General features: G+C 35.9%; 2 protein-coding genes and 2 pseudogenes across 2 annotated transcripts; 1 reads left to right on the plus strand and 3 right to left on the minus strand.

The window, feature by feature from the left end:
• The first annotated feature begins 1,885 nt into the window (after positions 1-1,885).
• LOC120209701 lies at positions 1,886-3,924 on the plus strand (annotated as a pseudogene).
• Positions 3,925-4,296: 372 nt separating this feature from the next.
• Positions 4,297-6,182, minus strand: LOC120209713. Its single transcript, XM_039208645.1, has 10 exons — positions 6,138-6,182; positions 6,030-6,106; positions 5,863-5,918; positions 5,715-5,772; positions 5,571-5,610; positions 5,376-5,455; positions 5,047-5,107; positions 4,879-4,964; positions 4,558-4,794; positions 4,297-4,461 (listed from the first exon to the last, which is right to left on the minus strand). Exons 2-10 carry the CDS (start codon positions 6,069-6,071, stop codon positions 4,312-4,314), a joined length of 810 nt encoding a protein of 269 aa, XP_039064576.1. The 5' UTR covers positions 6,072-6,106; positions 6,138-6,182; the 3' UTR covers positions 4,297-4,311.
• Positions 6,183-7,938: 1,756 nt separating this feature from the next.
• Positions 7,939-9,474, minus strand: LOC120209703 (growth-regulating factor 1-like). Its single transcript, XM_039208638.1, has 4 exons — positions 9,272-9,474; positions 8,732-9,182; positions 8,175-8,638; positions 7,939-8,054 (listed from the first exon to the last, which is right to left on the minus strand). The coding sequence occupies exons 1-4, from the start codon at positions 9,456-9,458 to the stop codon at positions 8,047-8,049; spliced, it is 1,110 nt and encodes a 369-aa protein (XP_039064569.1). The 5' UTR covers positions 9,459-9,474; the 3' UTR covers positions 7,939-8,046.
• A 2,749-nt stretch (positions 9,475-12,223) lies between these two features.
• Positions 12,224-20,423, minus strand: LOC120209712 (annotated as a pseudogene).
• Positions 20,424-23,284: the final 2,861 nt, after the last annotated feature.

Raw genomic sequence — 23,284 nt, forward strand, 5'->3', positions numbered from 1 at the left:
ATGTGTTGACTCTTCATATTTTTGATCGAATTATTCTATTTTGTTGGAACATGTTTACTCTTCATTTTTCTCATCCTATTATTCTCTTTTGCAGGTTATGAAGAATAATAAGAAGGGGAAGTTACCAGAGTTAAGTGTCACGTCAGCAAAAACAACAAAAACTAACCGGAGGTAACGATAGTTTGATGATTGTATTGTAAATTTTAAAAGTTAATTGACCAAAATGCATGTGTCTTAAAAGTTTGGGGACTATTTATATACTTTATCCTAAAATTAATTAATCGAAAACCTTCGGCGTGACACTGGCAGGCCGCAAGCAGCTAATAGCTAAGCATCCAAATGGCAAAGGCAATGAGGCAATGACCCACCTTTTTATGCGATGATTTAGAATCCTTTTGACACACTAATTAGTGCCTAATAACATTTTTTATAATTATGCCAAAACAACATTATTGAAGTAATATTAAAAGGGAAAATAAAACATTAATTATATATATTTTTTTCAATTTATTAGGAATCATGCATTGAATATAATATGTCTTAATTAATAATCCATTTTTTTTTTACTAAAACATGTTTTAGAAAACCCTTTTGTTTAACCACTATTTGGAACCCCAATGCCCTTCATGATTAGCTGTAATTTGTTTCAGTTCGTAGAGGACCGGGGGGATGAAAGACTAGGAGTGAAGGGACAAGCATGCAATTGAATGCGAGTAGGTTCCTACATGGGGACTCATTCATTGTAGAGGGGAAATAAAATATAAAAATGGCGAAGGTGACGAAATAGAGCAAGTGGATGACGATGAGCCCCGACCGAGCTGCTGCTTCATAACCTGAAAAAGGTGACGCCATCCCTCTTAGTTGCATCGTATATAGGGTAGATTACATATTTAATATCTAAATTATCAGTTGTACTATCTAAACTTTTATTTTTTTAAAATTATATTTAATGTTTAGTTTTTGTTTTATTTTAGAACCTCACCGTTCAAAAGTTAATGGACAAGTTGACGGGGCATAGCTCTGGTGGACGGACAACCAATCCGAACAATGAACCACTAGTCGACCAACATAGTCCAGTTTCAGACCCATTGGGCGGTTGATGACGGAGATTGAAGGATGAAGAAGTCAAAGAATCCATCACCGATTTGGTGAGATTGAGGCATTTTTCGGTGAAACAGAGGCTAAAATCACGTTCAGGGTGTCGAAAAAGAGCGGAATGAAAAGTTTGTGCTTCATCGGCCGACGGATACGACGACTGGCGACTGTAGACATGATCACCATGAACCCGTCCGTTAATCTAACATCGGGGGTACTAAAATGAAATAAAAAGTAAACGTTAGATATGATTATTAAAGAATCGAAAGTTTAGACACTAAAATAGATCAAAACTGATAGCTTAGACACTAAAGACTTAATTTACCGTTGCATATAACATTTTTAATAAATATTATTTTATTATAAGTACAAAATACACATTTAAAGGGATCATAATGTACCTTTACTTATACAAAGGAGACAGCGAGGAAGTGGACCTAGTCAATCCAAATCTGGATTAATTTCAAAAGGAAGCTCGTGTTGTACGTATCTTGCGTGCACCTTCCATGTTAACATCCCTACTCTTTTACTATCGATGATCTCCCATGTTCATCTACGTACATAAAATTTTATGTTAAAGGGATTATCTTCAAAATATTTAAAATAAAATAATTATAAAATTATTCTAAAATATATAATAACGGATGACCAAACAGTTGATTTTCAGTTGCATGATCCAGAACAGCTAGTATCATATTCAGCCCATAAGCCCGTCAACCAACCGAATCATGTGCCGGCCCACATAACGTTTTGTTGCGCACGTGCTCTTCACCTACTTTAGTGCTCACGGAGTTTGGTAGAGCCGCAATGGTTTCTCTCAGGTCGGTGTTAGTCGAGTAGCTCACTTCTTTTATATTCTCAAACTGTATATCTGTTTATTATTTTCTTCTTTCTGATCTGTATATGCTTTCAGTTTCTTGCAAATTTCTGTTAGCCCTGTCTTCAGTTTTCTATTCGATTAAATGGATAAAGAAAACTCGGTGAAATTTTAACTGGGATTTGATTATTAGTCTCTGTGGAGTATGACAACAAAATCTACTATTAGTATGTTCTTTGGGGTTTTGGGGTGATGTCTTTTTTTTGAAAAATTGAGGGAGAGAAGATTACGGTAGTTTGGGGATATTCTTAGGTGACTACCGTCGGATGCGGTCAGGAGGGTAAAGTCGATTACAGTCGACGGTGTCAGAAGGAGAGGACGACCAAGGCGAAAGTGAGAAGACTGCTTGAGATCTGATTTGATGGATTTAATCCTTACCGAAGACATGACCTCTGATAGGAAAGTATGGAGACTAAAAACTAAGGTAGTCGAGTGGTGTGGGTCACATCTATAGGGTGTATCATATCTGTCTTCTTTTAATGTCTTTGTAGTAATTTCCATGAATTCTACTTTTTATACGTTTCTGTTATTGGTATATATGAAGGTCTAGAACTGGGCTTGCTATCGTGGATTTCTGTGTAATATTTTCTTCACATTTAAATTTAGTCAGGTCTTACGTTTCTGTCTATATGTAGAGATTTTTTCGCAGGGATTTATTTGCAGGGATTACTTCCCATTTCAAACGCGCATATGATATTAATGATATTTATGACTGCATATGAATACTGTTCAACTATGTATTTATGTATTTATTTATACATGCTTTGCATTTTATCTATATTTTTTAATTTTTTGACTGCCGGAAGTCTTCCACGGAAGTTACTCTCAACCTGACGTTGGGGGCAACCTACTACCCTACCTCTCCTTACCCAATTACATATGGGAATTGGGTTTTGTTGTTGTTGTTGTAGACTAATGTTTATGTTGCTTTTAGATTCTACATTCTAGCAATTTTGTGAGGGTTTGTTTGGATTCTTTAATTGTTAAATTGTGTTTGATTGTAAGTTTTGAGCTGTATTTTTAATGGAAATCCGTCCAATATGATATCAATTTTGCAGGTACACTGACGTTTTATTAGTTTTAGTCCACTACTAGTTGATTTTAATGCTGTGTTTGAAAGCTCGCCCCCTCTTTTCATCTCCATCCTCCCTCACTTTCCCTTCTTTCAAACACCTGAAAAGACCCGTCACTTTATCCGCAAAAACCTTTAAATCCCGGATCACCATGTCCATTGTTTAGCATGTGGTTCTTTTCAAAGTTAAAGATGACGCAGACCAGGGAAAGGTCAACTTGATGCTTAACAACCTCAATGGCATGGTCTCTCTTGATCCTGTCGTGCACCTCACTGCTGGTCCCGTCCTTCGCACCAAATCTCCGATCTCCAACTTCACGCACATGCTCCATAGCCGATACAAGTCCAAGAAGATTTGAATGCATATGCTGTTCATCCCGGTCACCAGCGTGTGGTCAAGGAAAAATGTCGTTCCCATCTGTGATGATATCATGGCTGTTGATTGGGTTGCTGATAATTATCCCACGCCGCTGTCCCTCCCACCTGGTTCTGCCATCAAGTAAGCTTCTTGAAACTCAGAGAGAACGTTCCGAACGAATTGCAGGGTGAGATTCTAGGGGAAATTAAAGGGATCAACGAGGGGATCCCCGGTGTTCAACAGTTAACTTGCGGGGAGAATTTCTCGGCAAGAGCTAAGGGCTTTTCGCTTGCCTCGGTCTCTGGACATGAAGAAATGGAGGCAGCTGTGGGAAAGGAAGAGTACGTGAACCTGCAGAAACAAAAGGTGAGGGACAATTTGGATGGTGTCATTGTTGTTGATTATGTGGTGCCAACATTGTCACCATAGATTGTTAACAACAAAGAAAATCTCGTTTCTCGAATAATGGAAGCTTTTGGAACAATATGCAACATTGAATAATAATTTTGAGACGGATTGAATGCATCTTTTATTTTTAACCATTGCTAATGCTTGTGTATTTTTGATTTGTTCTCTCTTTTGGATAAGCTGTTTAAAACTTATCAACGTGGTCTTCAAAGAATTGATGCGAACTTTTTTTTTTATGTAGTGTAAATCATTTGGTTGGAACCCGAGGACCTGCCATGAGTGAAACTAAGGTATACCCTTTGGCTATGATTCTAAAACATTTCTCATTCAATCTCTCACCATCCTACTCCCATGCCCCATACACTGTCATTGCTCTTCAACCACAGCTTGGAGCACAGATAATGTTATACCTCTGTTTGTTTGCATTGTATTAACAATCAAGTTTTTAGAACATTTTATTGTATGAATTCCTACTAACCAAACTTGAACAAGCAAAAGCCATCAAAGATCTTCCAATTTATCCAACACAGAATTTACATCCGGGCTTAAAACAGCACGCTTCTCAAGCTCCCCAACAAAACAACAATGCTTCTCTGCAGTATTTACAGCTACAACATCTTGAGAAAATCCGCAATTCGAACCCGGAGTAACCTGTGCATCAAATCGAAAGAAAAAAAAGGGTTCAGAATCATAACTAACAAATGTTTATCATGGTGCAATCCAAAACACAATGTTTAAGTTACTCACGTCATAGAAGGTATTCCCCAACTTTAACTTGACAGCACCACTTTTGTAGACTAGCATTTTACCCATGAGACCTGCAGGTATCTCATCTAAGCCACATGTCTTCTTTCCAGAACCTCCACTCACAGCAGGCTTTGAACTGGTATTGATCTCTTGCCCAGATATGTTCCCTGTTTGCTTTGTCATAGGTAAAGTTGGTGGTAACTGCATAAAGAACATAGTTGCTTCTGGATTCTCCTCCTGGTAGTCGATCATCATCGGCGAGTGTCAGCGTAAAGAAACCAGGCACAATGTAACGTTTGATTCAGTTTCTAAACAACTAACCAATAGACCAAACTCTACTGCTGGCTCGACCGAACTTTCATTGAACAATACATTCGCCGAAGCAAACTCCTCCTCATCGAGAAACTCTACAATTGTAAATTCAACATAAAGCTACTCAAATTTGTAAAGATGTTTGAACTTTCAATCAAACCACACATAAAAACAAACCTGGATTTCCCGAATACGGTCTCCGCATAGGAAGGGTCAGGGGATAATAACTGTAATAATCCTGCGGAAACATCCAAATAAAGGAAACCAGTAAACTAAATATACCTTTCAATCAACGATCAATGGAGAAATAGAAAAAAGGCCATCATGGTTTGCATTAATGATCCAAAGTTTACATACACACCCATGGTTCTTTGTATTCTTTCTCTTCTCTCAATCCTGGAGTAGGACCTTTACCTATAGAAACATCAACACTACTTATCAGACTGAAATGAATCTCAATCATTAGCGAAACAGCATATATAAGGATTGTATATATGGCATTGAACCTTTGGAAATTCCACCAAATATTTTAACGAAGATGATGCTGATGCCTTTACAAAACCAAATGCAACTTGTGAAGATGCAGCTGCATGTCAAGAAAAAGCGTATTAAGAACTGGCATTTGTGTTGTAGAACACAATAATATTTTCAACTTGTAGGGAGTGCATGTGAAGTTTTCAAATAATAGATAAAGAATAAACCTTTCTTTTCAAATTTAGGTTTTGTCTTTGCAGAAATTTGCTGTGAGAAAAGAATGAAAAAAACGAAGATAAAATGAGAATAACATAACAAGGAAATCAATGGGATTAAGAAAAATGGCAATAAAAACTTGGAAACACATGCACATTTAAACGCTCTAGCAAATTCCTGGCCTGAGCAGCATCAGTGTCTTCGGCCGATTCACTGAAAAAAAAAACTCAGATTAATTAGTCGTTCTCAAAGCAATGAAACAGACGACTTGCATTGCGATCCCAAGTGTCAAATGATATATACGTTTTAACCTCAAGCTTCGGTGCTCGGCGAGTAGGAGCTTTAGGTGCAAATTTCATCTGCAAAAAAATACCCAAAGTAAGCAAAGAGAAAAAGAAAAATTCTTAGAAAAAATGATCGACCGCTGAAGTTCAACCATGGATGATTAGTTAATGGTGTGGGTAACAAACCTTCCTGGGGGCATTGGTTTTGGTGGTTTGTTTTTGTTCCATTGATGATGATCGATTCAAAGAAGTCTTCAAACAAGAAAATGAAATGATTACTTGCATATGATAATATCTATCTGGTTAAGGATCAAACGAAGAGCAAGGATTTGAATTGAACGAACAAAGAGATGCATTTTAGTAGGGGAAAAAGTGGGCAACTTAAACAACAATACCTTGGAACGTGGAGCAAAGTATATATCTTTATTACTGAAATCTTCACAACAGAAACAGGTCACTAACGTAGGCCTAAAAAACCCTATATATGAATCACCCTCACCACGTAACTGTAATGCTTATCATTTGATATTTTTTGAGATAAAATTTGAAGTTTATCTTTATTTATTTCAAAATTCATATATCAATGGCGGCATGTTTCTTCGATCGATGAGTTAGAACAATATCGTCTACATATGTACGTAAATTTATTTAATTTAAAACATGATAAATATGATCATGGAGTTAAATTAAAATGCTAAAATAATCATATTTTATTAAAAGCATGAGATGTAAGGATTGAAAAAATATATAAGGTCAAAAATCACTATTAACATTTATGAAAATAATCATTTTAATTTCGATTCTTTTTCGAACGCTATGGCCTTTAATATTTCATTTGGGATAAAACATTCGTGGTTGAATAAAAATTGTTATTAGACTAATATTCAACTCTTTTCGCATAATTTTTTTTATTTGAAATGCTTTAAATACGTTATATATGTTATGTCATTACTTTGAACACTTCGATATGTATTATATCATCATTTATACAGAACTTGTGACATCAACATTAAAATGTTGTCGATATATTGTTTTCGGGGTTTAATTATTCGGTTCACAATTGAAACCACAACGTTGTCGAAAGATTTTTCATTTTAAAATGTGGGTGACTGACTGACATAAATGAAAAAGAACATGGAGTTTAAAAAAAAGAGAGGCAGAGACTGAGTACGTGCGTGCGTGTATGGAGGATAGAAGCGTACCCGTCAGTCACTGAAAACCGACTAGTGATGCGTTAATGGGGGCAAAGCCAGCCCACCACAACCCTCAGGACAAGTTGCAGGCCAACTCCTCTCCTTTATTTTTCTCACCTAGACTTTTCTTTTAATTCATTGACCGACTAGTGAATGACTTGAATGCCCTTGTCTCCTCTAATGAAACATGTAGTTTATGGACCAATCCAACTGCCTTTACTCTGCTTTTTGTTTAACAGTGGTGAACCTTTTGTTTTATAATACAAATTAAAGGGTAGTTTGTGTGGGAAACTTACAGGCACATAACATTACATACTGCTCTACTAAAGCAGGCAGTGCAGAGCAGTGCAGAGCACATAAAAGAAAGAGATGGCTTAGTGGAACACTAAAGATGAAGATGAACATGGTGAAAAGTAGCCTGCAACTCCATTTGCATGGAATGGAAGATGCTTCTTTCTACTTAAGATGATATAGTCCTTTTGAGAATCCAAGCTCTTATGGACCATTCCAATGGTGTTTTTAGGACATTGTTATCTTGTTTTTCTCCCAAAACAGTGGCACAAATGTTGGTGTCTTCAGTGGACCGTTTGGGCTTTGCCAAACTTCAATGTATAGGCGTACACAAAAGCGACAAATTAGCAAATCATGGGAACATAGGGCCAGGCCAGGGGGACCCCACCCCAACAGCAGGTTAAGTGTGCCTTGCTTGAGCCTTGAAGTTAAAGCCAACATGAAAACCCTCTGAACAACACATGTTACCTACCAGCAAATCATGTTTACAATCTTAATGTTTATCAACTGTATATCTGCAGTAGGAAAATAACATCAAACCAGTAGCATACAAGTCATTGGATCCTTCATTAATATAAGGGGGAAAACACAACCCAATGTTCATTCAACCAAAAGAAACAAAGGAAAGATTACTAAACAGTCAGAATTCACAGAAAGAAGTGATCCCCACCAAGTACATCATTGTCCTCTAATGCAGACCTACTGCTGGTACTGGATATTCAACCATCTGCAGAAACAAAGACAAAACAATTCACAAGTTTTTCAGACCAAAATATGAAAGGAGTTCATTGTCATAAATTAGATTAACGTGTGGCTAGGAGCAAAAACCAGCCAAAAAAATAGATACCGTTATGAGTTCTTGAATTGAAAATGGGGAAGTCATGTGAGGTGGAAGGGATGGATATTGAGAGCCTGGTTGTTGAAACTGATGAGCTGTTTGATGGTTTATCATCCAAATCCAGACATGAATCCCTTTGCTTTGGTGGCCATTCATCAAAGAAACGATGGACTGTCTTTGGGGGTTCTCCTTTCTCCAATTCATCAGGCATTTCAAATCTGATGTAGCATTGCTCATCATCGTACTGCTTGCTTTGTTTTGTGCTGTGATCGGTGACGCTTTGAAGCTGCAAATAAGAGTAATCAGAGCAGTTCCTCTGCTTCGAGGAAGAAGAAGAACTCATCTTTAGTGGTGCAAATTGCCATGAATCATCAATAGAAGAACCAGAAAAGCTCCTCATTGTCCCGGAAGGCTCAGAGAAAAAAGCATGCTCATCCACCTCTTCTTTCAGCCCGTACACATAACTGTTTCTTCTTCACAAGAAACAAAACTCATTAGAAAAATAATAGCAGTAAATGAAAACAAGTACAGTAAAAAGAAACCCCAAGATTCTTCTGTAATGGAACCTGTACTCTGTGTTTGTCTGGGAGTACGAGACAGAATCCAGGAGAGAATGGGTGGTGTTCTCTTGAGGTGACAGGCCAACCCATGGAGGCCTCGATGCATGTGGATACATAAAGGGATGATTGTAACCATGGTGTCGAAATTGATGCTGCTGCTGTTGGGAATCAGAAGATAAGGACATGGAAGAAAGAGAAGGAAAAGAAGGGTGAGCCTTGGGGATCGATGATGAGATGTTCTGGGTTTCTGTTGAAGGGTACGCCATTGTTGTATTACTACCAACTTCCACAGGCTTTCTTGAACGGTTTTTGCCTCTGTGCATGTGTCTCTCACAGTACTTTGAATCAGGGTAGGCTTCTTTCGAGCATCTCCATTTCTTTCCATCGGTTCTCCTACACCTCCCCGGCTCTGGGTCCACTTTTCTCCCCAATCCCATCTGGAAACAGTTCCATCCAACTGCCAAAAAAACAACAGGAAACTCATTGTCAAAAACCCAAAAATGGAAAAATGTTAAAAAAAAGGGAAAGTTAAGTCTGGAGTTTTACTATGTTGAGGCTGGTAAGAGAAAAGCCTTGAAGGAAGTGAGGAATCCAAGCAGCTTCTCTTGATGGTGAAGAGGAGATCAGGTGGTATGGGGACACCAGAGACCATGTACTTGAAGATTAGAGCTTGGTGTTCAAGCTCTTGATACTGAGATGCAGTAAAAGGAAACCTGTTTCTTCCACTCATCATTCAAAAGAGGAACAATGACAAATTTGCTGAAATTAAGCAAAGCTAATAAATGAGAAAGGTGGAGAAAAAGGGGGGGGGGGGAAGGCAGTTATTCAGACCAAACAAACATGTAGGAGAAAGATTGAAATTGAAACAGGTTTGGTTTCTTTGCAAGTGTAAGTTTGTTGGGCAGGTGCATTACTTATTGCTTAAGAAGCCTGGGATGCTGAATGCTGATGTAGACTGTGTATATAGAGTAGGTATATTTATTTCAGGGACCATTTCACTGCAGAATCTTCTGTTCATGGATAAAACTAATGCTTCTGATTATAATGCTGCCAATGCCATTTACCTTTTCTCTCTCTCTTCTTTCTTCTTCCCTCTGACACCTGAGGGAGAGAACTGCAGAGGCCCTCATATTATGACTGAACCCTCTCTGGTGCTTTTTTCTGGTCTTGCAGGCTAAGCTGGCCCTCAGTGGCAGCACTTGTCTTTCTGACAACACTTCTGAAACCCATAAACTAAAGCTTAGTGGACTGTAAAAACAAAGGATATATTATTATTAGTAGTAGCATTATTTTAACCTGCAACATTTGGTGTTGGTGTCTGAAGGCCAAATGCATCATCAGAAGTTAGTACGGTTTTGGGTTTTTACTGCTTCTAACACTTTCACTTTTTTCTTCTGTTCCTTTACCTCAGACGCTCAGTATAGTATACTATCCACTCAATACACAATTTTTTTTTTCAACTTTGGGAAGCAGGAAACCTAGAAGATTAATTCCAGGGTACTTTTGGGGATTAACCAGGTTAACTCTTCCCACCTTTTTTTATCATTTATCTTTTGTTTTTCTCAATGTTGAATATAAAATATATTCACGTTGTGTCTGTTGTTTTTCCCTAATTCTCAAAAGAGATGAACATGGGTTTGGTTCGTGTGTCTCTTGTAAAGCAGCTAAAGTCTGCAGTCTGCAGAAACCAAACCACCTCAGTTAGGCACTGCCTTAACTTTCAACCATTAATGCCAATTTTATTAGTGAAGGGTGAAGACAGAATCAACTCATTGCATTGCTAAACCCAAGGATTAATATTCTTTAAATGAGGAACTGGTGATATATTAATATATAACTATTTCAGCTAAGCTAAGCTCTATGGAAATTGGCAACTCTTCATTATCACTCCTATGTCCTAAAATAATAATAGCAAGCTAATGGAGGGTCCTAAAGAGGTTAAAATGGACACAACTGTTTTCAACAGTGATGCTTTTGTTTCTCCTTGTAGTTTCAGGACAATTGTATTGCATGGAAAGATATCAAGCATTCATGTGAAGGGATAATAGTTGGAGAATCACAGATTTTGAAACTGGATTAATGGAAATAAAAGAAACCCTGAGGACTAGCATTTAAATCCCAGGCACTGTTGTTGTATTATGTGTTTGGCAGGTGTTGGTACAAAGGGCTCTTTGGCACTGTTTCAGAGCTGTCCTTACCTTCCCATGTCAGCTTCAAACACATGCAAACCACCTTTAAAAAAAACATAAGATTACCCACTTGACCACAAGTACGGCACCTCCCCATTGTATTCCTTGGATATAAGAGGTCTTGGATGCTTATGAATAATACAGCTAAATGAATATATTTATCAACTGACCCTGTACTTTTCCCTCGGCATAGTTTGGTAGAACCCACTTGCATTGCATAACTGGGTTTTCAAATCTTTGGGATCATATGATTCACTGAGGTAGTGGGAAATATTGGCCTTCATTGATGGTCCTAGAGCCACCACTCACACTGGTTTAGCTTTAAGGGCTCCACCTGCCTGTCTCAAATGTCAAAATCTGGGTCAACAACAGGCTACACCTGTAACCATTTTGACAGTTGAAAAAAATATTTATGGTCATTCATGTCTTTGCAATCCCAGCAAAGTTTTTTATGGCCCTAGCAATGTCACTTTGCCAAGAATTTGCTTGTTTTCTCAATTATCATTCATTACTCTCTGCTGCTATGATTACAAAAGCTTGAAAAATCTGCCACTAATTAATATCAATGTTCAAGCTCCATTAATTCTGCCCACGTATACTCCTCTGACTCTTTACTATATCGAGTCTACGAAACGAGAGTCACGTGGGGCCATGGCCCTACCATCAGACCACACAAGGGCAGTAGCACAAGGTGTGTCTCAATAGGTTAAAGAGTAAAACACCCAGTCATCAAAATTCTGCTCAGATTATTGACTGTTTTGACTCTGTTGAGTGCCATTTCAAGGCTAACAAAAGAGCTTCACTTCCATCGGAATTGTTAGTCAATGACCGAACCAGAAGGTTTTGATAGAATATTGAGCCGACACTAGATTGTGCACCATTAAAACCAAACCTGCTGCTTGTTTTAAAGATAGTTCCTTTTTTCAAGAAAAATCAGGCAACAAAAGCCTTTGTTCCCAGACTCAATCAAAGCCTTTTCTTCATGAAATAGCTGGTGGTCCTATTAGAATTGCATGAGCTAGCATTATGGTTTAAATCAAGCTCGATCGTCAATTTCGAGAGATTCCATGAATTTTATCGACACTTTTGTTTGTATTTACGAGACGAAGCAAAATGGGACATCACCAATAACCATTTCCTTGAATTAGACAGCACAAATAATGAAGAAAAGGGTATAAAAACATTTGATTTGACCTGAACCGCATATGCTAAATTTCCAATCTTCCTGCTTGATAACTGTTTCTCATGCTACAGCTTGATCAAAATCCCATTTCAGGATAAATACCTCATTAAATTGTTATTATCTTTCAATAAATATATACTTTTACAAACCTATTAACATTTTTTTGGGGAGCTGATATTGATAACAGAATTTGACATTATACAATCATTGCAGAACTTATGTCCAAGTTATAACACTACAATAGCAGGCCATCTTTGGATGATTGTTGTGTGTCCTATTCCTTCTGGATAAATGAGAGAACAAGATCTGTATGTACAGTGAAGAGTTGTGTGTCCACAAACAGCTGGGAGAGGGAGGGGGGAAATTGTCAGTATGTATATTCCAAAACTTGCTATTTAACATAAGCACCTTTGAAAGAGAATATGGAAATAATAATCTCGAACGAAATGAAAGCAGATGGAAAACAAGGTCCAATATATACTATAATTATTAAATCAGGAGTTTAGTCAAGGGAAACGAGGGACACGCCTTCATAAACGGTCGATCACGACAAGGGAATGAATCGATGAAACTCTCTTTTAAAAGCAATGATACCTGAACATGGAAGAACTTCAGGATTTTATCATTTGTTTTCAAACAATACAATGTATCACAATAAAACTTAAATACTGCATTATACAACTCCGTCCTCCAACCTTATAAACACACAACCAACGCTAATCCAAAAGAATACCCATCCATCAAAACCCTTATGACCCCCTATGTAATCCATATCACTTTTACACTAAGCTTGTAATTTGGATAGGATAACAGCAACATCTATGATAGAAACTCCTAAAAGGTTGACAAATTAGTGTATGACAACAGCAGTGAAACAGCATAGTAGGTTTGTCCAGATACCAAAGAAGCATCAAAAGAAAGCTGCTTGGCTGAAATATTCTAATTCGACGAAACACAAACCTTATCATTGTTCGACTGTACATTTGTAATCGTGTGTGAGCGCATGTTAGAGCAAAGAGAATCCAAGTATGATCTTAACACCGATAGAAAACCTTCGGCAGCTTCAATCTAATATTAACATCAAAACAACAGTTAGCAAACCACTGAAATATGATAGCAGAACTTAATTAGATGACTCTGAACAAACAATCATGCAAAAGCCGAAATGGAACAAATAAGAGATGTTCAATGGTTCATATGAATAATTTACTGAAAAAGAGATACGATCAACTTCATAAACTTCAGAAATGGTGGTAGCCTAAGTCCACCCCAAGATGGTAGAAAATATAATTTCGAGTTAGACCTCACAATATAATTGTGAACTTTCAGACATTAGTTAACCACACTCATAAATGTTTGAATTGCATAATTTTCCATGATACATCATAAGTGAACTTGTTAGTAAAAGGTATTTCGGATTTAAGATTAACATAGAAAAACCAAAACTAACATGGGTGACAAAAGGCATACCTGCACATCTGTGCACTCATATACTGGTCTTTTTCTTCCCAAATAACTTTCACCAACAAGTTTTGCATGATAAGGACTTAAGCATGCAAAGAGCTCCTTATGCTGTGGCAGTTGTGGTATTGTGGATGCCTTTATCTATAACATCGTGCGATGAGAAAATTAGAACAGAACAGAAGTACCCAGATCTCAACCTAAAATATTTCTCAAGAACAAACATCCTCTTCAAATGCGGAATGGAAACTAGAATGTACTGAGCGTGAATTTGGTCTGCCTGCTGCTTGCTAAGCAAGAAAACAGGCTTTTACAGTGTTACTAACATTTTTTGTTTGGAAGCACACTACCCAAATAGAATTCTTTTTAGAAGATAGAGAGAGGAAATGCAAAGAAAATATAGACTATCCAAACTTAAACACTTTCAGTAGCAAAGAAAATAATATTGAAAATAAAAATATAGAATATAGAATCTATGATGAAATTACATTATTATGTCATATTGTAATGCAAACATTTGAAAAAATGCAAACCTGGTTCTTATTAGCATCAGCCAGAATGACATTGGCCAACTTTGACTGCACTTCACTGGTTTTGTTCTTAACACCAACCTAGAGATGAGTAAAAATTTATTGACGAGTACATCAGATAATAAACAAAAGAGAGAGGGGGGGCGCACTGCTAATGAATAACTGTGAAGTGTACATTAATTCTATATTCCACCACATACTTCATTGAAAACAAATTTACGGGGGAGATAACTTATTCAGAGAGATCTTATTGCTTTCCAGGTAACAACTAGAGAGAAACCTTAGCCAAGAGACTTTATTAGTACGTATATGATAATAACCAAGTCTTTTCCAAGTACGAGTTACGTGGACCGTTGCGCTCAACGTAATATGACATCCTCATAAGCTCAATAACAGCAAAGAACTTTAGTCTACCCTCCTCTTCCTAGTATAGTAGTATGTACTCTGCTAATATAGACCAAAGGCACCAAACACTTTCTTCAGTCTGGGCTCCGTACCATCCGCTTGGAACATAAAGTCTCATTTATACATAGACTCAAATTACAGACAAGATTTTGTTGGAAACTAAATAAATAAAGCATGCAACATTAAGCCTTTTTTTTGTGAAAACTTACTATGTACGGAACAGGCGCATCTAAAAAGTCTAGCATATATTCTGGCAAAACCTGCAAACTTTTGAATGTAAGTACAGAAAATATGAATAGTCTAAATATCAGAAGAGATCATTAAGAGATTATACCGGCATCAAGAGGCTTTGCCATTGGAATGGACGGATCAGAGGGACAATTGACAGAACTATAGCAGATAAGATCCCCTGCAAATAATTTAAAATCTAATATATAAATCCAGAGTTTCTAAATTTCTAATTATTAATCACTTAAGAACAAAAAGCACACGAGATAAACCATGTCATTCAAATATAATATGAGTCATTACCATCAAACAGAAACTCCCAGAAAAAAGTTAAGTCATCTTGAACCCAAATTCATGTGAACTCCAAGCTACAATCTAATTATAGAAAGTTCCAAGCTAATGGATGCAAACTAGCCTCAAAGGCCGTGGAAGGAGATACGCTGGTTTTAAAGATAGGAATGTATAATAGCAATACAATCATTAGGTTTTAACATAAAGATTGATAGTTAAAACATAGTCAACTCGAAATAGATTACCACCATTACAATGATACTTGATACCTACCAAATTCGAACAAACAACCGCAATCTGTTTCTCCAGCAATGCTGCAGCAAAGATTGTTAACACCTGCACGATAAGAAGAATCAATTAAGCTATCCTCTCGGCAATCTATACAAGACCAAGCAAACTGAAATCACTAATGCTCATCATATCCTGAGGGAACAACTCAAAAACACACACACATGAAAATAAATAAACAGATAAATGGTGATTGATGATTTCGTCACAATATAAAATAGCACAAGATTTAAAAAAAAGGTCATAACCAACAAATTTATGATTAAAATCATGGCTAGACTTCTTAGATTAAGGAATAGAAACAAAATTTAGAATCAATAGTACAACATCACCATCACCACTAGATATATAGGCCATCTCAAAAAGCATAAAAATTTATGTCCTTAAAATTTTCACACTAAAGTCCATGAGCAAAATGTATTATATGACATCCAAAAGGCCAAGCATTACATCAAAATCAACTTAGAAGAAAAAAGGAAACATGTTATGCTTCTGTAAATAAGCAGGGACATATGTTTACATGTTCAAGCCGCAGAGACCCACACATGCATGCAACAGCCCATGTTGACAGAGCGGTCGCTTCCTCTTCTGCCAAAAGAGCAGTGTGTGCCTGATAAAATAAGATAGTAGTGGGATGGAATTTAACCATCAAGTCTGAAGTGTGGAATGCAACATTACCCCATCCCATGAAACTAATAATCACGGTTACCTCAGCAAATTCAAGACTTGTACTGCAAGATCTCAAATCAACCGTTGAGCCAGCAATATGCAGAACTTGTTCATCAGGTCTATAATATTCCAGTGGATGAAGGTGCTCCAAAGGATGAAACCTAAGTTTTGAACCCCTTGCTGGACACTGTAGCCGATAGTATTCATACAGTATCTGCAATGATCCATGATTGTTTGCCTGGAAATTGTGGGGAATTACTCTCTCTAAGATGTAGGGAAAAAAAGGTGGGGCATGGCATAAGGGTAAGGTTTAAAGCTTAAATTACTAAGCATGGCATATTCAAACCTTAGCCCATTCAAGTATATCAAGGTGATCACTGGAATCTTCCTGGCCAGAAATAGACGCCTCTTCTGTTTCTGTATCATCAACATTCAAATTCCTGTTATCGCAAGGAGAACCTTGAAAACTGCACAGAATATAAATATTGTATTTATTAAAATGTTATCAGAAAGATAAGACTCTTGAATGTGAAAGCCCCCAAAGCATACTTCAGCAAAACAAGGTAAAACTATTTCACTGTGTAAACGTCCATTGAAATGATAGACCAACTAAACAGCTAGGAGCACTGCAAAGCATTCTACCTGCAAGAAGACTCAGAGCTTTCATACTGATAATAACGCAGAAAAGGAAGAACAGCATTTGGCATATGTCGTTCTGCTGTTTGCCTATTTGTTGTGAAATCATCAACATCAGTATCACAATCTTTAGGATATGCACCACTAGATTCTTTTTTTGTTTTAAACGTCTCAGTTTCCAGATCAACTGTAACAACACTATCACGATTAACAACTTTGTTTGATTCAAAGTCCCTCTCAAGCATTTGATGGTAAAAAATGTTCCCATCATCAGTACCTCCAGGTTTAGAATCTTCAGAACTTATCTCGGAGGTTCCAGTCATTTCATTCTGCGTATCCTCCAGTTCTCCTTGCTCCGTTAAGGCATCATCCATATTTGCTTCATTGCTATAATCCTCGGGCAACTCCAAATTTATATCACCAATACTTTTTGTTAATCGTTCCAACCTTTCTTCATCAAAAATGCTGCATGAAAATTTTAGTGAGAAAAAAAGTTATGAAACCAGTAAGATGAACTAAAGCCTTGTTGCTAGCATCAAATCTCAAGATGTCAGCCCAGAAACTTCATCAAGTAGGACTTTTCAATAACGCATGAATCTTAACTGATGTTTCAGTCCAAATAAATCTACATTTTACTCTTACTGGAAACAACAACAACAATAATAATAATAAGTTAAAAGATCCTCATTTTCATTTGTTTCATCTGATAACAATAAAGCACACCTATTCAGAACACCAAAGTGCAATTCAAAGCATGGAAGCCTTGACAGAATGCAATAACATCTGCGAGTGGTCATTACATAACGACTCAGAGACGGGTAGGCAGGTTGTCTATCTGAAGTCAAGGAAAGCAATCCAGAGGGCTTTTGTACTAATTCTTCAACTAACACAGCATCCATACAAAGTGGAATTATCAGCAACCTAGAGAGAGAAAGAACAAAAAGTCACAGAAATAAAATAGCTACCATGGTTTACAATGTCATGATAAAGGAAATCAGAACTGATGTAGAAACTATACTTCTTATAAACAATTGAAGATATGAAGGAAACAACAAAACGCTATCTTCATTAAAATACAAATATACACCTAACAGAGCCATAGGAAGTGATCTAGTAAGTCAAGATAGTGTACAAATGAGTAAAAGATTCAAAATACATATACTTATATGTCCCAATAACAACCATAATAAAAGCTAAATCTGTTAGTAGTGATTAGAAACAATAACAAGTATTTTGGGATAAAAAATAACGGAACCAAGTCAGTTCAACAAAACTCCAGAACACATTAGCCTATATTAATAGCTCGGATAGAAGCATGAACAGGAGTATGAACTTTAGAATGATCATCAACATACAGCATGTTAAGCTTTGATCATATAAGCAGCAGGCAGCAAACCTTAAACCAAATAGCATAATGTTTCAAAGGTTACCTGTAACCGGAATACAAATGACAGGTCACTTTGTTTTAGGTGTTCCTGCAAGAAATGAATTGTGACATAACAGATTAGCATTTGACATAATCAAGTGATAAAATTGAACTATGAAGTCTGAAGCATTCAATTAAATAAATCTAGAACTCGTTAAGATGATTTTTTTAATGGTAAATCCCCACAAGAAGGATGATTGAGAGGTACCTAGGTGAACAGCTTTACATAATCTATCATCAAAATTCATGTGGAAGGGCATTAACATCAGATTTTAGCAAAAATACCTGGGAAAGAAGAATTTCATTCAGTTCACTCATTGAAGGAGTTCTCCTAACAGCATGAACCTAAAATAGCACAAACTAAATTTAGAAAAACCAGCTTAAATATGCATCTATAATGCACATGTATATTAATATAGGAGAAAAACAAAAGCTAAAGTGACAAACTCGCTCAACTGAGTATTCATAGGACAGCATGTTTAGCATGAACATTTCACACTACTAAGTAGTGCACTAGTGCAATAAATAGAAGAAGAAGAAGAACCATTAGTCAACCTCTATGCCTCCAGGGAAGCAAAATGAAAGAAGATCTTTGTATTTAAGCGGCAGCTGCTTTTCTGGTGGATAAAGAAATAAGACCTGAAAATAGAGAACAGAATCAACATCCAAATACATGCCCCACCCCAATCACCCCCTCCCTTTCTCCACATGAGAGGCCCTAAAGAAAATGCTTGTTTATGAAGAACACCCACCTGGGGTTCGAGGCAAGGTTCGACACGAGAACTATTTTGACAACTTAGAGCACTTCGCAACTTCCCAGAACCTTCAAACTGTCTAATGACATATTGCCTTTGAAGAGCCTGAACATCACAACTAGGAGGAAGTCCAACAACAACCATGCTCTCGAACAACGTTGAAGGTTCCTTATAAGATCTATGATCCTGCACACTTAGAAATAGAATGTTATGAAAACACATTTGAGATTCTTGGTAACTAGTTAAACAGAAGTATGGACATATACAAGTAAAACAAAAGATGGTTATCAGACATCATATTAGGCCTTGCAATAAATATATATCGAGGGGCAACTAGACAAGAAAATACTTGGCTTATTAAGGGTTGTAAATGCTGTACTAAAATAACATCTACATGAAAAAAATTACATCCCTTGTATATACTTGCTGAGAAAAGTCCATACTCAGGTCTGAGTAACATGAACGAGAAAAATGTCAACTTGAATAAAGCATTGTACCAAATATTGCAGCTGAAAGCTTGCCCACTGCCGCTTTTGGCTAGTCAGAATTTCCGGATCGTAAGTTCCAAGTCTTACTTCAGAGGACTGCGAGAAGCCTTTTAACACTCTTGAAACATGATGCTGTAGCTTCTGGAATCGGCTACCAGTATTTTCACCTTTCAATGAATATACAGCAGATGGTCGGGGAGAATGAACAGCAGTTGCAGCGGCAGCAACTGCTCTAGCAACATCCTCTTTCGTCGGCATGAAAAAGGATGCACTCCATCCAGGGCTACCAGAATCTTCACTCTTAGACATCCTTAATGCCACTCAACTGTTAACATACACGAACAAACAACAAACAACAAATAAACATAAACTATTTCTAAAACATTGAACTTTCCATTGAATTTGACGAAATTTACTTGATTAATAATTTCCACCCTCCAAGTGGAAACGAAAATGAAAACCCATCTTTCAACAAATCATAATCGATCATGTAAAAGGATTACTGATCTAATCAAAGAAACAAGTTCAATATGGAGAGACAAGTTACACTAATTAAATGTCTATCTTAGATGAGAATCCATTCAGTTACTTACATTTTATTTAAAAAAAACTTCAGTTACAACCTACAAGAAGCTTGAGAATAACAAAGTCTGAACTTGGAAGAAATCAATATGCTTGCAATAAAATAGGATGCTCCGGAACACGGTAATTCGCACGTAGTTCATCATAAACTCGAGAAAGTAAAACACCAAAAGTTCAATAAAATGGGTACTGAAATTAACTTCGAAAGAAATTAAACAGAAACAAAAACAAAACCCAAAAAAATACTTACTAAGAAAAACGGTTTGGAGCAAAAACAAAACGATTATCGTCTTCCGACTTCACGGGTCGATGAATTAAAGGGAAAAAATAAAACCAAATTTAACAAAGATGAATAAAAAATAAAGTGTTTTAAGCAGCCGCCTTATAAAGAAAAACAAAGCTCTCGCCTTGAGGTCAACTCTTTCAGTTATTTTTTCTTCTTTATTTTTACCAAAGCGAAGCGATAACTGTATCAGGTTTCTGGTAATTAATGGAGGTTTTTAAGAAGCAAAACCAAAAATAAAAAAGGTTCTTCTTCTCCTCGTATGCGCCGTCCAAGACGATTTTAAAATAATTTTTTTTAAAAAACCCAGAACCAATAAGAAAATCTAAAGGCTGCAAACGGATCAAAAAACGACAACGGACGAAGTGAGGAGACGGTCAGTTTCAGTTGCTATCCCTATCAGTTTCTGTTCTTGTTCTTGTCGTGGTGAAAGCTTATTTAGGCAGACGGGTTGAGATTATGGAAAATAATGTTTCAAATTCAAGCATTGGTTTAATTATTATTAATTATGGTATTAAATTGTTAATTTTAATTCTATTAGGAATAAAACGGCAATATCATCTTCTTCTTTTTTGTGCGCGCAATGCGCCACTGTAAGGGGGGAGCTTAATTTGTTAGGCTTCTTCAGATCATTTTGATATGGCTTTAGATAATGACACGTGGACATTTAACCACGTATTTGGACATGATCCTCGATATACGGCTCTGTGTATTTAGCTGTGTTTTGCTTTTCACCGAATCTCACTTTGTGTGTTTGGATAGTTGAATGTGAGATTCTCGTGAGATTGAAATTTATATTTTTCGTTTAGTTAGTTAGGAAATATCATTCTCGGTAATGTAAGATTATCAATAGTGAATTTTTTGAGGTATATTACCGGGAATGTTTTTACCTCCCTTTCCTTAGGTATTGATGGATTATCGGCGTTTTGGACTAAAATATCCTTAATTTTTTTTTCAAAAATATTCTTCTTCTATCATTGAATAATAAAAATTCTACGAAGGTTAAATTACAAATTTATCCTTAAACTATTTTAGATTTATAAAAAAAATCTATAATTAAAATTTTATATAAAGTTCAGGGGTTAAAATAAAATTTTACCCTTTCATTAAACCTTTTTATATTTTCAATTTTGTAAAAAAATTATATAAATTTTATGAATTTAAATTTTTAAAGAAAATATATAAATATTTTCCAACTTGTTAAAAAAACAAATATATAATAAAGACAATTTGATCAAATATATATTCCAATAATCTTTTTATTCCTTTAACCAAACACGGTAATCTTATATTCCTGCTAAGCCAACCAAACACAAAATACAACATTCCCAGTAATCTTATTCCCTGGTAATCTTACATTCCCACTGGTAATCTTACATTCCGTGAACCAAACGCACCCTTAATCTTTATGAAAGTGGGTTAAAATTATAGCTCATTTTTAACTTTTATAATAAACAGATAAAAAAATATGGGTTATTTTAATATGAATAATAAATTATTGGGATCAAAAGCGTATTTTTTCCTTTTCTGATGTAAGTCTTATATGGAAGTGAAGTAAAAATGATGGATCAAACTAATAAACAAGTGACTCGGTACTTGAAAAGGTGAGGGAACTTGGGTTTTTTCTTATAAATATGAAGCTTGGGGTGGAGTGGGGACATAGGCAACATGTAATTAGATTGAATAAATGTTACATCGTTCGTAACCTCTGTAGACGTAGTCAAATTACCTGCAACAACGGTATGACAAGATCATTGAATTAAAATAACATGAAAATCCATAAATATTTTAAAGCGGTCTTTAGCCTACTGGAGATGTAACGTTAAAGTAGAGATATCCTCCTCGCCACGAAGTAACTTGTTAACCAAGACAACGCAACCAGATCTAGGGTAACTACCAAAGCATTGAACTCTCAGAGTGGAGCCAGAAACACCTCCCACTGATTGAGCGAATCACCCCCAAACTTATCTAGCATAATCTTGAATTATTTATTTATTTAAATATTTTTATTTAATTTTACGATGCAAATGATCAATTTATATATTTGATTAGATAAAAGAAATTTTAAATATCAATTTAACAAACTAAATTTTATGATTTCGAAAGTATTATATTAAGTTGAAGTCATTGACCGATATTGAGTTTGAAATACCAAGAAAGATATGCATAAAGAATTAAGTTAGGGTTTGGACGGTGTATTTGGGTTTATCGCTTGCTGACGGAGGCAGAAAAGGCACGGTCCATTTCATAGCTCTCATCTCTCGACCATTATCCAAAACCCAAAACCTGTTTGTGAAAATTCCGCAATGACAAACCATGTGCTTTGTTCTTTAAAGGGTAATTTACTCATTTAGTATTTAAATTATTAGTTTTGATCTATTTTAGTGTCTAAACTTTTATTTTTTTCAAAATCACACCTAAAATTTAGTTTTTGTTTCATTTTATTACTCAGTTCATAATTTAACGTTAATTTTTTTGGGGGGGAAATGAAAGTTTAGCTAATAAAATGGACCAAAAAATGATAGTTTAAGTACTAAATGCGTTAAGTTTTTTACGATGGGTACTAAAATGAAATAAAAACTAAATATTAAGTATGGTTTTGAAAAAATTAAAAGTTTAGGTACTAAAACAAATCAAAACTGATTGTTTATATACTAAAATCGTAGTTTACCCTTATTTAATAGTCTTAGGAAACTTTTAATACTTTATAATCTCTACTACTGTAATATCTATATTATTTTCATTATTTTACTTTTATATTGACGATAACTTATATTATATAAATTTAGGGATGAACATGGGTCGGGTATGGGTAAGTTTCGGCCAACCCGACCCGAAAATTTTAAATCTTTCACTCGAATCGATCCGACCCGAAAAATATATTCCCTCCACCCGACCCGATTTTTTTGAGATAAAATCGAACCCTATCCAACCCGGCCCAAAATAATAATAAAAATATTATTTTTATTTAATAAAAATAATGATTTAATTGAAAAATAATAATATATAGATGATTATTATTATAATTATTCTTAAATATATAAGGTAAATTATATTATTTTTAAAAAATAGTCTGATCGGGTCGGATATTTTCACCCTAAATTCGAATCCAACCCGACCTGAATATCACCTTTTAAAAAATCTG

Source organism: Hibiscus syriacus, unplaced genomic scaffold (genome assembly GCF_006381635.1).
Source record: "Hibiscus syriacus cultivar Baekdansim isolate YM2019G1 unplaced genomic scaffold, ASM638163v2 tig00019704_pilon, whole genome shotgun sequence".
Classification (NCBI taxonomy): domain Eukaryota; kingdom Viridiplantae; phylum Streptophyta; class Magnoliopsida; order Malvales; family Malvaceae; genus Hibiscus; species Hibiscus syriacus.